The following is a 15,177-nucleotide window of genomic DNA, read 5'->3' as shown; positions in this document are numbered from 1 at the left end:
TGATGCCTGGAGCCATTGCTAGTGATATAAACAGTGTGATGGAGCCCACTTCCACTGTGGCACCCTGGCGTCACACTGCTTTGTTCACGTAAACTTTTATCTGACAACTCGCAACAAACAAATGAAACCAGCCAACTCAGTACATAAAATTATATAGAATTTACAGCACAATAACAGAGCATTAGGACGAATAGATCCACGCCGGTGTTTATGCTCCAACTCAGCCTCCTCCCCCACTATTTCAACTCACCTTGTCAGCATATCTTTCCATTTCTTCCTCCCTAACCTACTTAAACAGATTCCCCTTAAATATATCTATGCTATCTGCCTCAACTACTCCATGTGGTAGAGAGTTCAACATTCTTATCGCTCTGAGTAGAGAAGTTTCTCCTGAATTCCCTTAAAAGTCTTCTCTCACAAAACCTTTTGTCTGTCACGTCTCATTTCCATCAACTTATCAAAGGCTAAAAGTCTCTCTCAAAATAAAGACCAAAATTATTACTTGCTACACAATATTATACAGTTGTTTTTTTCTCACGTTTAATATCTCCATTTGTATTTTTTCTTCTCAAGTTCCAATCTCTTTGTCAAGCCCGGGACAGAGGCATCAAGAGTGGATTTCCTAAGGGGAAGGGGTGACAGCGGCAATTTTTAAAGGGTGAGAGGGATCAATACCCAAGGGGATGGAACCATTTGTGATGTTACCCGATTTCCCCTTCTTTCCTGCTGCTTTTCTCTCATATAAGTTATGAACAATACATCAGCTCACATTCACACCGCGCCAATCCTGAATTCGACCAGTGTCTATTCCATTTGCTTCAGTCCTCTTCCCCATCACAGCAACTTAAATCTTCTTTTCTGCCCAAGATCCCTACTCCTCCCCCAATACAGATATTATACTTTTATTGTCACGGGTATAACAAGTAATTAATTTTCTGCTGTAATTGGAAGGTATTAATTTGCAACGTGTTATATGTCATAGCTACAGAGAATATCTTAACAAATGAATACAGTATCCTTTGAGCAACTGTGAGAATGGCAATGAGACATTCACTAATAACCTGTTCCATCACAAATCTTGGCAATCATGCTAAGGGAAAGTCTGTTCTTATTTTTCTCAGAAAGCTATGATATTCTGACATGTTTTGCTAGAGGAAACTGTAATGACTTATAGCTCACAGGGAGCACTCTCTTTTGTATTCTCAAGTTTTCGACCGTGAATGAGTTAAACAAGTTACAAAGCTTAGAACAGCTGAAGTTTAGTGACTATGCGATGGTGGAGCGTGAGAAGAATGCAAAGACTGTGCGGCAGCTTATCATTGCAAAGCTGGGACATCTAAATGTATTAAACAGAACAGAAGTAAGTGTCTTTACATAGAATTAAATAGGAATGTATGGCACAGAAACAGACTGTTTGTCACAGCTGGCAGTGTTTATGGTGGTGTTTATACTCCACAAGAATCTCCTCCCACCCATCTTCATCTCACTTAGCAGCATTTCCTTCTATTCCTCTCTTACTCATTTGCTTATCTAGAGTCTCTTTAAATGTATTCATGCTATTGGTCTCATTTCCTCCTGGTTGGTAACAAGTTCCACATTCTCACCACTCTCTGGGTAAAGAAGTTTCTTCTGAATTCCCTATTGGATTTATTGGTGACTATGCCTCTAGTTTTGGTCTCTCCCGCAAGAGGAAACATTTTCTGTACATTTACCCTATCAAATCCTTTCTTAATTTTGAAAACCTCTCTCGCGTCACCTGTAAACCTTCTCTTTTCAAGAGAAGAGTTCCAGCTTATGTCAATTCTTTGGGACTTATTAAGAAGAATAGTTCCAACAAGGTGGGGAGTGGAGGATTGAATTTCATAATGATCTTTAACCTTTAGACCATGTAGGCTATGTCTAATACCATCATTTGTGCGCAATTTTATTTTTGGATTTTTGTTGTTGACCATTTCTAGTGGTCTGTATCTGGAAGGGAATTTGCATATTTGAAAGTGACAGGTGGTGTTTAATATTCTTAAAATAATTTGATTAATTGGTGTTGTGACTGCAGTAGACGCATTATTTTTTAAGCCTACTTGATGTCAGGTTTCCTATTAGATGTGTCATCAGTCTAATACAGAGTCATGATCTTGCATTGTTTGATAGCTGCACATGCCCTAGCATACATTTGTTCCTCCCACTGTATCCTGTGGCCTGTAATGGGGTGGATGTACACAAATCTTTGAAGGTGGCTGGACAAGTTGAGGAGGCTCTTAAACAGTTTAAGGAATCCTTGGTTTTATTAATAGATGGAGTACAAATGCAAGGAAGTTATGCTAAATCTTTATAAGGTTTAGGCTGGAGTATTCCATTCAGTTCTGTCCACCACACTTTAGGAAGGATGTCAAGGCATTGCAGAGGGTGCAGAAGAGAATAACTAGAATGGCACCAGGGTTGAGGGACGTCAGTTAAGTGGAGAGACTAGAGTAGCTGTGGTTCTGGTCTTTATTAAATCTCCCCTCTGTCTCTGCACTAGAGGTGTTCAAAATTATGAACGGTTTTGATAGAGAAAGTAAGGAGAAATTGTTTCCCCTCGCAGAAGGATCAGTAACCAGAGGACACAGAATGAAGAGGAATGGCAGAGGAAACCAAGGTGACGTGAGGAATTTTCTTTATGCAGCAAGCTGTTGTGATCTGGAATGCGCTGCCTGAAAGAGTGGTGAAAGCAGATACAATAGCAACACTTAAAAGAGAATTGGATAAATACTTGAAGGGAAAAATTAACAGGGCAAAGAGGAAAGAGCAGGAACTAATTTGGATAGCTCTCCCAAAGAACTGGCACAGGCATAATGGACCGAATGGCCTCCTTTTGTGTCTTGTGATTCTATGCTAATAAGATTGAGGTCGAAGGGCAGACCTTGCACTTTGTGAAGCCCTGTGTGTTCAAGGGGAGGCTGTGGCATAGTGGTATTTTCACTGGACTGGTATTCCAGAGATGCAGGGTACCCAGGTTCGAATCCCACCACAGTAGATGGTGAAATTTGAATTCAATAAAAATCTGGATGACCATGAAACCATTGCCAATTGTTGTAAAAGCACATCTGGTTCACTAATGTCCTTTAGGGAAGGAAATCTGCTGCCCTTACCTGGTCTGGCCTACATGTGACTCTAGACCCGCAGCAATGTGGTTGGCTCTTAAATGCCCTCTGGAATAAAAAGAGCAGCTTAGGGATGGGGACCCAGCGATGCCCACATCCCATGAATGAATAAATTAAAGAAAACTCAGTCAGCTGAAATATTTTGATGTACAATAATCAGATTGCTAATTTATAGGTACCTGAAAACCAAATTATATCAGTTGAGCTGAAAAAAATGTGTATTGCTATAATGTGAGGGTTCTTAATGCACATGCTCTTATCAATCCTTAAATTTCTTTCTTCAATTTTGTCTCCTGTGTTCACTGGTGTCCCTTGTCCCTCCCGCCCCATTCTCTACCAATCACTCTCCGGCTACTCCACATTGCCCCATTTTGTATAGTCAAGCTTCCTCTCCATTGAATATCCTGTTCCTTTGCCTTTTGTTTGATTGGAAAACTGTCCCCTCTCACACTTCCAACCTTACAGGAGATGGAAACTTGTTAAAAGCATATACTGGGTTTTCTTTGACGCCTCAAAGATGATGCTACTACACCCTGTGTAGTTTAGTGCCACTCAGAGAACAGAGCCAACCTACTTTATTTTGGAGTTTTCTGGGTACATGTACGATATTTGTTAAAATGCTCTCTCAGTTCTCAGTAAAGCTTCCTTTATTGTGATTTACCAGTATTTGTCCCGAGAGAGAGAGACTCCACAGGTTAAATCCCAGATGTGGAAGAAAGGGGAGTGGCTGCAAAAAACACAATTCACTACAAAAAGCCCCTGCCCTCAATCCCATGTCTGTTTTTAAATTGCTATAGACCCCCTCCCACCCCTACTCACTGCATCTTGGCGCTCACTCAATTTCTCATTTACATGCATTGAACCATTATTAGATCTCTGATTTTACTGCCTGCTGTCTGCAGTCACGGACGGAACAGTTTTTCTAGGTCAATGACCAGCAAAGCATTCAGTTACAAAATGAGACAACTTATATAAAAAAAAAGGTTGATGAAGCGTTAAGACTTAAAACCTTTACACATTCAAAATGGAAAGAGCCCTACGATTAACCATTCAAGACGTGGTCCATTAGTTGCATGTTTTGCTATTGCTCCTTATGCATTACAGTTCTCTGTCATTTTGCTAATGTTCGAATGTTGGTGTAGATTTCAGCCGATGAAAGGAAGGGAGCCGAACTAGACTATCGCAAGAGATTTGGGAAGGACTGGCTGAAGGCTGGAGGGCACCAGGATCCTGAGAAAAACAGGCCAGATAAGGAATTCTGTGCTGAGCATCCTAGATATCAAGAACTCATTGAGAGTGAGTAAATAGTGAGATATTGTGTCCTCACATGTCATGACCCTCTCTCTCTCTCCTTCCCTAATTACATTTAACAAATTGCTTCACTTTTGGTTAGTGACTATCTCCCCCAAAAAAAGACGTTGAGGCTGGGGCGGGGGGGACTGGCGGTGGTGGCAGGGATCAATTGAAAATTTCAAGAGTGAAATTGATAGATTTTGATTGGGTAAAGGATAATAAATAATATAGATTAGTGGATTTGAGGTGCAGATCAGCCATGATCAAATTGAATGGTGGAACTGGCTGGAGGGGTTGAATGGCCTCCTGTTCCTGCAGTCATTTGGTGCTTTGGGAAACCTGCTCCTTCAACACACAAATCGAAAGCACAGGACCGTTCAGCATTAGGAGAATGTGCCGATATTTTTCTAGTTTTTATAACAATTATTTAGACAGGGTTTATTTTTAATTACTTCTGAGATTTAATGAACCATAAGGATGAGCAAATATTTTATATTAAATAAATCTACCCTTTTACACAAGGGGCTGATTAAACACGGAGTTATAAAAGTTTGGAATGGGTGTGAAGGAATGGGTCGGAGGAATATGTGCTATCAAACACCTCGACTTTTGTATCAAGTTCCAGAATTCATTCAGTACAACACCGTGCTACTGAACATTGAATGCACTTTACAGCTTTCTAAGTTCATTTCCGGGCTTTTTGTTACTATTCAAAACCCCATCCAAGATTCTTAATTTTGTTCATTATCTGCTGGCCAGTGAAACAAAGCAAGATCCCAGAGCCCAGATCACCTTTTTGAGATATAGTGCAACTTGTAAGTTACGGACAACTTGGGGACTGGCATCAGCTGTCGTTTTTACTGCATGTGGCCTTATTTTCAAACTGGTCATTGCATGTATTGTTTAAAAAAAGATTCAGATGAATGGGGAATTCATAACCCAGTATCCATAGTGGCAGAGAAACCACTGCATCCTTGGGACAGCATTCAATCCCAGATATGGAGCAGTTTCTCTGCTCACTCTTCTCCAACAGCCGTTACTTTCACAAAAGCTGCTGTTGCCTTCTGCTGACCTGTGTGCTCAGTGTTTTAAGTTGTAAAAGGGCTTGGTGCAGAAATGGCTGTTTGTAGTTTGTAATTTGCCAGTGTCCATGATTTCAGAGTGCCTCTGGTATATTTTAGCATGCAAGTTATTTGGGTCTTCCAATTAGTGCCCAGTTTTTGGTGGTGTCCATTTATACAGGTTTCACTGTGGTTTCACGTCCAGATGAGTATGCTTTATCCTGGCTTGTGCTGTGTGTATGCCATGGGAACACCCTCATTTCAATCAGATTCTTGCTATCAGATTGTGTTTCAATTCCTCTCCAGGTGGAAGTAAAGTGTTAGTGGAGACAGCTGATGGCTGAGGTGAAGCTTTCTAATTTAAGCACTCACTCACTAAATGTGCCTGAATTGTATCTGGAGTTATTTTGGGGCTAGTGGAGTATGAACTTTATTCTAAAGCCAGCTGATTAAATATTTAATACTGACATGTATTTACTTTTTGCTGGCGCTTGGAGTTTACACTGTGTCCAAAGGGTTGAGGGTGAAAAAGGCCCCGGCACCAAGCAACGGCACAACTTCACAAATTGCCTGCCCTGCTGCGGGACCTTGGTTTAACATCTCATCTCCCTTCGTGCTGCACTGGAGTGTCAGTCAAGACTACATGCTCAAGGCTCTGAGGTGGGACATGAACCCATGAATTTCTGACTCAGAAGTGAGAGTGCTACTCACTGAACCCTGACACTTCATTAATCCACTCTTCCTCCATAATTTCAAGCCTAGATTGTCACCACACTCCTCTATTGATCCTTCCCATAGGATATTGGTGCCATTTTGGTTGAGGTAAAGGCTGTCCCTTCAAGCATAGGATTCCCTTCTTTGAATCCTCCCCTTCTGTTTCAGAAAATTCTGGGATAAGGCACATGGGAATGCCATCACTTAACACCATCCTGATTTGGGAATATATTGTTGTATCTTCATTGTCACTGGGTCAAAATCCTAGAACTCTCTACCTGACAGCATAGTGGGAGTAACCACACCACATGGACTGAAGTGGTTCAAGAAGACAGCACAACTGCACCTTCTTCATTGCTGTTCTAAAGGTGGATGATAAATGCCAGTGAAGTCCACATTCCAAGGTTAAATTAAAAATATATATATTCCAGTGGCCAAGACAAATATAATGCTAAGCCATAAAAGGATTGCTAGGTTAAGTCTAATCAACTGAATGAGAGACTGGGGGCATGGAGCAATGTGCTCAATTTTTAACAATTGGGAATAGTTATGGAATATGAGGAAGGGTTAGAATAGGACAATTTAGGCAAGGTTCTCAGGTCTGATGGTGTATCCCTCTTGAAAAGTTCCAAAATTTTTGTTACTTGGATCTAATACCTGATTACTGAAGGATTACACCATTTGAACTAAATGAACATGGGTTGCTGAAATCAATTAAATCTACAAAGAACAAACCAGCAACTGCAAAAAGAAAATGTATATCGACATCATTTTTATTTAAAATGAAAGTTTCAACCAATTTGTTTGGAGTATTCATTGGGCGAGGGAGTTCATGTGGCCAAGATATCAGAATGTGTCAAAGGACAAATTTCATTCCATTTTTATAATAGCTACAAATAGTGATACTACAAAGCTCACCTAGAATGGAGATGATTGGGTAATTGCCTTGTCAATCACACCTGGAGCTCAGTGACTGGGATTGATTTTACACTTCTAATTTATATTATCCAACTATCCTCCACCTGCTGCGTTTTGTTGGAGAAATAATCGGGCTTTAATTGGGAGACTTTGTCGTAGTTTCGGTCATGAGTTGTTTGCTGTAGCTTGTAGAGACTCTTTATAAATAGTCTCTGTTTGCTGAATAAATAAACCTTTTGGTGCAAGTCCTGCCATTTGTCCCACCCAGCCCCCAGCTGATTGGCTGACAAGGTGGCATCAATGCTCACTTTGTTTTGCACTTGTTCCACACCACTGAACTTCCTAGAGAACGTGACAGATCTGACTAAATTCGCTGGCTCAATCAAACTTTTGCTTCAACATAAAGAATACAAATGGTCATAAATAATTTCTGTTTGAAATTGGGCTAATCGTTACTGTTTAGCTTTAAAGTGAGGACAACAAGTGTACAATATTTTCTTTCATTTCCCTGGCCAGAGTATGGAGCTCCTGAACTTTCCGAGATGGAACAGCAAAAGTTGTTTGCCCTAAAGGATCAGCTAATAGGTGAGAACACATTCTTCAGAAGTGAGATTTAAACTGTTCCAGAAAGCCTGTCTGTTATAAAACAAATGGTTCCTTCTGCGTTACTGACATTGGAAGCAAGTTAAAATGTGTGGTAATACATTTGGGTACAATGATTAAAGAGGTCATATACTTGTTGGAAAATAAGGGTCTAAATGGAGTAGAAGGGCAGCGTAATCTGCAGTACAGATGCACAAATCAGTAAAGTAGTGACAAAGGTAAATAACACCATTGAAAAGGCACCTAGGTTCATTTCTAGAGGGACAGAATGGAAAAGCAGAGAAGTTGCGATAATGTTGAACTGAACTTAGATTAAAGCACACTTGGAGTACTGTGCAGAGTTCTGGTCTCCATAATACAAAAAAGATATAGAGACACTGGAGAATGATAACAGAACTGAGAGGTTATAACTATCAGGAAAGCTTTGAACAGACCAGGGATCTTTTCTTTAGAAAAGACGGGATAGTGGTGGTGGTATGTTATAGTTCATTCAGGGAGTCCAAGTTGCTGTGGTAACATGCAGTTTTACATGCCTGTTGTAGTCTGGAGCTATGGATAGTGATAGTAGAGGCTCCAATGTTCTTTCCATCATATGGCTGACCAGGAATCTCTCCTGCTCTTACTGCCTGCCATTGGAGGGTGTTGGAAGGATTTGCAGATTGCTACTTGGCCTGTTTGACCATGTATGAACACCCTTTCCTTGGCCATCAAGTCCTGGGGTAGGCTCGAACCCGGAGCTTCTGGCTCAAAAGCAGGGACACTACTCTCTGCGCCACAAGACCTCCATATATAGGATAGTCAATAATAAATCCAATAAGGAGTTCAGGCAAAATGTATTACCTAGAGAGTGGTTAGAATATGGAACTAACGATCACAAGGCGTGGTCAAGGCAAATAGCAAAGGTCCATTTCACATAATTCCATTAGAAGCAGTTCAAAGACCACTTACTCAACTGATTCCTGGGATGAAGGGATTAAATGAGGAAAGTTGGACGGGTTGGGCCTGTATCCATTGGAGTTTAGAAGAATGAGAGGTGATCTTATTGAAACATATAAGATCCTGAGGGGACTTGACAGGGTGGATGCTGAGAGGATGTTTCCCTTTCTGGGAGACACTAAAACTAGGGGACACTGTTGAAAATAAGGGGTCTCACATGGAGATAATGAGAATTTTTTCTCTGATGATCATTTGTCTGGAATTCTGTTCCCCAGAGAGCAGTGGAGACTAGGTCATTGAATCCTTTTAAGACTGAGTTAGATAAATTCTTGTTTGACAAAGGAGTCAAAGGTGATATTGGGGAGTAGACAAGAAAGTAGTCTACAATCAGATCAGCCATGATCTTATCAAAGGGCAGAGCAGGCTCGAGGGGCTGAATGTTCCTAATTCATACGTTTGTGTTCAAGAAAATTGTCTATTAATTTACCTCAACAGCTTTGACCATTAGGTGCCCGGACAACCCAGATCAAAAACAGTTAGAGAAGAAGCTGCCAGGTAAAGAATCAGTTTCTAATATACACTGTGCCCTCATTTCAGTGTTGGGGGCAGACACATAGTATGTTGTATAACAATTTGAAATTCTCCCAGTGCCTCACCGTATCCTATCTCTCTACCCGCCATCTGTGACCTCCTCTAGCTCCTACAACCCGATCTCTGCAACCTCCACAAGCCTTACAACCCTATCACTGTTAGCTCTTCTATCTCCTTCAGCCCTCCCTCTTTCTGTAATCTCCCCCAATTCTACAACCCTCTGTCTCTAACTTCCTCCAGTGCCTACAACCCTCCCTCTCTCTGTAACCTCCTCCAGCCCCTCCAACCCTCCCTCTCTCTGTAACCTCCTCCAGCCCCTACAAACCTTCCTCTCTCTGTAACCTCCTCCAGTGCCTACAACCCTCCCTCTCTCTGTAACTTCCTCCAGCCCCTACAACCCTCCCTCTCTCTGTAACCTCCTCCAGCCCCTACAAACCTTCCTCTCTCTGTAACCTCCTCCAGCCCTATGACCCTCCCTCTCAGTGATATCTGCGCTGCTCTAATTCTAACCTCTTGCACACTCTTGATTTTAATTGTTCCAGCAAAGATGGCCATGCCATTAGCTGTTTAAGGTCCTAAGTCTGGAATTTACTTTTTAAACCTACCTTCCTTTCTCCTCCTTTAATACACACCTAAAAACCTACCTCATCGATCAAATTTTGTCCTCATATTCCTGTGTGTCAAAATTCATCTGGTTGTGGTTCTGTGAAACGCTTCGGAACATTTTACTACATTAAAAGTATAAATGTAAGTTGTTGTTAACTGCAAGTCTTGAAACCAGTTGCTAATAAACAGAACTCGTGTTCTATTGACTAATGTAGACTCCATGACCATTCAGAAAGTGAGGGGGCTGCTTCATCGACTACTGAAAATTCCAGGTGCTGAACTAAAATTAACGTATATCAGCTCAAAGGTGAGGCATTCCATGTTCAAGTGTCAGCAAATTTCACTTGGTTCTTTTAGCCATATGATAGTGTACAATTGAGTTTTGTAAAGGAGGAGTTAGCGCAGACATACACATGGATGGAGTGGGGAAGGGGAGGGGAGAGACTCCTCTGCCAAAATCACTAGTGCAACGCAATTAAGGATGCAATTTCCTTTTCATTCTATATTGTTTTGCAACAATCCTGTTTCGAAAGGTTCAGGAAACAATCTACTGCCACGGAAGATTGACACAGTGAGGATAAGAACTGCCTGAAGGGATGCTAAAATCCTTTGACTCCAGGCAGATGGTGTAATATTGCTGACAAACATCTCTCTTAAAGATTCGTGAGATAATAGTCAAGGACATGGTAGCAATTTGAACTATCTTTGACCTGTGTTGGAATTTAAATATACCCCAACAGCCCATAGAGGCCCAATGTCTGTCTAAGATCTTTAGATAAAAGCAAAATACTGCGGATGCTGGAAATCTGAAATAAAAACAGAAAATGCTGGAAAAACTCAGCAGGTCTGACAACATCTGTGGCGAGAGAAATAAAGTTAACATTTTGAGTCCAATATGACTCTTCTTTAGAGCTCTGAAGAAGGGTTATATGGACTTGAGACGTTAACTCTGTTTCTCTCTCCACAGATGCTGCCAGTCCTCCTGAGTTTTTCCAGCATTTTCTGTTTTTGTTATTATGTAAGATCCTTAGTCCTGGGAAGGATGGGTTTGTTTGAATGGACTGAAGCAAAATCATCTTAAATCAGATTTGCAATGAAACTCATACTTAAGATTACTTTGTGGAATAAGATGTGTAATAAAAAATGCCCCTCCAAAGAATGACAACACCTCTTGAGATGCTGTGCCATTGAAGAGTATGAAAATCTCCAATTTGATCCCTGGGATGTGCCGAGTTAGTTGATTTCAAACAGGATCTTAGCTGCATGGGGTTATGGAAGGGAATGTTAGGGATGGCTCCTGTCTCCATTCACTGAGTGACCAGATTGACAAATAGCAGCTGCTTCAACGGGTTGCCCTCTCCCCAGGACTGACTGTACTGAAGCAAAGATTCCATACCCTTGCAAGGGGACAGAGAAAAGTTGACAAAGAGGGAAATGTAATATGCAATAGAATAATTCTTTGAAAGATGAGAGGGATCAGGGTGCAATGCTCCAAACTGGGACTCAGTGCCACGAGTAGTGCAGTTGTGTGTCTTTTCAAAGTCTTGCAATTCCTGCAGCCTGGATTTGGCAGAGTGAAAACTCAGGGAGAAACATAAACATGTGACTCAGAGTAAAATTCAACTTTTGGAGGCAGCACAAAATCGGGCAGCAGTGAAATGGGAGGCACTCCCACACACCACTCAGTTTTGTTTTGCTTTGAATTTGCCATTGTCCAATTTCACGCTGCACAATCTGGACCATGACTATTGCTAGGTGACTTAGAGTGAAGTTCATTGTGAAAGGGCAGCTGTGCAATATTACGCTAACACGCACTGTGCGATATTGTAGAGTGTTGCACTAACAAGCTGCCACCCAGTTCCCATCACAGCCTTGCTCTCTGCAAGGTACTGTTTGCAGGTGAAGGCAATGGAGAGTGGGTTGGGCAGAGATCACCCACTGTGTCAGCATGCAGACAGTAGCAGCCAATTTTTGAGTCAGTAACAGGATTGCTCGAGTGTGCCTCATTCAGCCAGTAGCAAAACTGAAGCAACACTTTGCAATACTGATATAAAATATTTTTTACACTTCCTTCTTGACCATTATAAATATTTACAATGGTAGAGCAATGGAAAGTAGAATTATTATTGAGGAAACAAACTGAATTCCTGATGAGAACCTACTCTGTGAGGGTAATTTGCTTTTAAATGGAAATCTGTGCATGTTCTGCTCTAAATGATTCCTGTACTGATCTTTTTCTATTTTTTTTCTTAGATGGACATGGAAATAGATATGGATAATGACCTGAAGCCTCTATCATACTACTCGATAGAGAGTGGAGACTGTATATTAGTGAGATGGTAGCGGCATGTGACTAGCACATTATATATAAAGGAAAGGAACCATACTCACCCTTGAGAGAAGATATTTTTAAACACTATCCCAGCACTGTATTGGAGATGCATGTGATCGCATGCAGCTTTGGAGGCAGTACTTCTTTACGGCTGCATTTAAAACAATGCTGGCTAGTTAGCTGCTGGTGAACAATGATTTCTTTTTGAGCCAGCCTTGAGACTACAGAATGTAATGTGGAAGTTACAAAGTCCACATTATAATTTGGACCTGTGTCAAAACTCTCAACTTTGTACTTAATTGTTTTTGGTTAAAAAAAACAAGCTCAATGTATCTTTACACTATAAACAGGCCTGAAGATACAGTTTATAACACAGTTCTAAAATTAACATGTTCTGTTTAGCAATGGCACCAAATCTTTACTGAAAATCCTAATGCAGACTTTCAGTGGTTAACCTCATTCTCAAACAATGTTTGCTCTTTGTACAGTAATGGTTCTGAACCTGTAATAATTTGAAGTGATCCGAAAGGTTCAGTGTTAAGTGTCTTTTGGTGGTTCTGGGCATTTAGCCTTAATGTTACTGCATTGGACTCTGATTCAGAAGCTTAACAAGCATTTTAAGTTCAAGTACCTTCTACAGGTGAGTTGAATGATTCTTGGCTGAACACATTTCCTCACACAGGATCTCCCCTATCTCCTATAATGCGAACCTGTGGTGGTCAAAACGGAACTGTATTGGTGGTATTAGTGGAGCAGGCTCATGCTGAAAGCAGTCTGTCCTCCCAGTTATAGTGTGTGTAGCAGAGGGATGGGAGTTGTTGAGGGCATCACAAAGCTTGAGAAGGAGAATGATGTTCTAATATTATTGGGGAGAGATATTTGTAAATCCTGCCTAAGATTAAACTCAACATGGCACTGTTCGAAAGTTCCAGCTGTTTAGGAAGCTTTTGGAAATAACAATTGAGTTTATGAAATGTAACTTTTGCATTGCATATATCCTACATAGTTTTGACAGTTAATGGAATGGACTGGTATTACAGTGTTTTAACATCTATATATCTGTATTTTCTAATGTCGCCACACTATCCAGTTCTAGCCTTAGTCCTTGAATGAGACTGTAGGACAGCTAACAATTGAAGGGCTACATTAAAGTGGTAATGTTGGAGTTTTGCTTGAGCTGTTAGAGTGCCTCCTGCTCCAAAAACATTTCAGCATTGAATGCATTCCTGGAGGATGATCTCTCCTGTGGTTCACAATCCCCTCAGTGTGGTGACGAGAGACATACAGACATTCAGAAAGCAAAAAATAAAACTGAGAAAACATTTACATTTTGGGGCATTGTGACATCCCTCACTTGAACACAGCAATGCTGCAAGTAGCTGCAAAAATGTGATCCTCCTACCCTATTTTGTAGCTTGCCCATAGCTCAGACCCTCTAAACTAATCACATGTTGCTTTAACTGCAAGGTAGTTCAGGGTTAGATTAGAAACATTAACTTACTTCCTCCCTCCACAGATTCCTTCAGTTTTATTTTATCACCCTCCAGGGTTCATAGCATCTTGTACAGAATATTACTCTCCTTTAAAGCTTTCTCTGCTTCTCGAACTTCCCAGAGACTCTCATACATCTTTAAAGTGTTTTATGTGGAACATTGTGGGTTACAAGAGTTCTAATTACATTTGACATTTGGTAAATGTCTGTATGAGGAACCTATGCAAATTCCATTCCCCTCACTCTATAATAAAAGGTTTTTGCTGCAGTCGTGTTTTCCTTCCTCATTAGCTGAACTAAAACAAACTTTAATAACATGGTTCTTTCACAAGGTCCAAAGTTTCCGTTCTGGAACTGTAATATGGTTTGCACTGTACTGAAGATGAATTTTCCTAAGTATCCAACTTGTGTAGGAGAACAAAATGGATAATTATGAAACTGTCCTTGTACATGTTGTGATTGCACATACTCATATGATATCTAGAGCAATGTGGTTGGCCTTTGTCTTGAAGGAAATGAGTCAGTAGCAAATCTGGTCAGATATCACCACTTTAAAAAGGGCAATTACAAAGGCAGGGTAAGGAGGTTGCCTCTTATGAAAGGAGCTAAAGCTTATGAATATTATTAAGGTATTATGAATGCAACCAGAAGTACAACATTCTACCTAATCACCTGACAGCAGTGGAACAGTGTAAGCTACACCTTCAGGGGGAACAAGTTCCACTTCATGAATGGATGTTCCATTTCCAATTTCTGGGTCAACAAGCTGGCCCTGAGCATAAGACCCAGCCAAGAATTTGTACTTAGGCAGACAGACCACGGCACATTCAATCCCTTGTCTGCAAAAGACTATAAGCCTTTGACCCACTTCCAAACTTCACTTGATCTTACTTACCAAAAAAACCCAGCTTGACTCTTACAACATCCTCTGCCACCCCAACCCCATTGCTGGGCAGATTATTGCACATATTCACCACCCTCATTATGTGAAGGTAGTGGACCTTAATTATGTAGGCACTTGTCTAAATTTAAATTTCTCCTGTCTTATCAGCTTGTGTTAATATTGAACTTCACTATTTCCTGAGAAGGTTTTAAGTATTTCAACAAAATCACTTCTAAGCTGCCCCCATCCATGTAAACATCCCCAGTCCCCTCTCCCTTTCAGCAGGGGTTAGCTGCTCCAATCTCAGTTGCCCTTCAACATGGTGCCCAGAACTACTCTGAGTGAGCCTGGCTCACCATTTATTGCCTGGGAGTTTTGTCTGAGGTGCATATCCTCAGATCCTGTTTGCCCCTTTTCATCACTTGCCCACATTGAGCTGCCATCTGCTACAGTTTCTCCAACTCATGTCCATTTGCAACTTTCTGCAACCATCTACATTACTTGTGCTACCTAATTTAGTGCTGTCAGCAAACTTGGATATACAATTCCCTCTTCATTTAAGTGATTGTTAAATATGGTGAAAAATTGAGACCCTGGGGAAACACCAC

The 15,177-nt window shown here is 40.9% G+C and overlaps 2 protein-coding genes across 7 annotated transcripts in view; one reads left to right on the top strand and one right to left on the bottom strand.

The window, feature by feature from the left end:
• The window catches only part of tbce (tubulin folding cofactor E), a 52,105-nt gene extending 38,151 nt beyond the window's left edge, over positions 1–13,954 (top strand). For 3 of the 5 annotated variants that reach the window (XM_078541701.1, XM_078541700.1, XM_078541702.1), the window contains exons 12-17: positions 1,208–1,360; positions 4,283–4,436; positions 7,643–7,711; positions 9,161–9,220; positions 10,078–10,169; positions 12,116–13,954. In XM_078541701.1, coding sequence (XP_078397827.1) covers positions 1,208–1,360; positions 4,283–4,436; positions 7,643–7,711; positions 9,161–9,220; positions 10,078–10,169; positions 12,116–12,205 — 618 coding nt within the window. In that variant the 3' untranslated portion in view covers positions 12,206–13,954. The remainder of the gene's footprint in view (positions 1–1,207; positions 1,361–4,282; positions 4,437–7,642; positions 7,712–9,160; positions 9,221–10,077; positions 10,170–12,115) is intronic. The other 2 variants (XM_078541703.1, XM_078541704.1) reach the window with 2 other exon arrangements.
• The window catches only part of b3galnt2 (beta-1,3-N-acetylgalactosaminyltransferase 2), a 61,166-nt gene that overhangs the window by 12,545 nt on the left and 33,444 nt on the right, over positions 1–15,177 (bottom strand). The window lies entirely within an intron of this gene.

The sequence above is a fragment of the Cetorhinus maximus genome, chromosome 5 (genome assembly GCF_964194155.1).
Source record: "Cetorhinus maximus chromosome 5, sCetMax3.hap1.1, whole genome shotgun sequence".
Classification (NCBI taxonomy): domain Eukaryota; kingdom Metazoa; phylum Chordata; class Chondrichthyes; order Lamniformes; family Cetorhinidae; genus Cetorhinus; species Cetorhinus maximus.
This window is presented reverse-complemented; position numbering and strand designations above follow the sequence as displayed.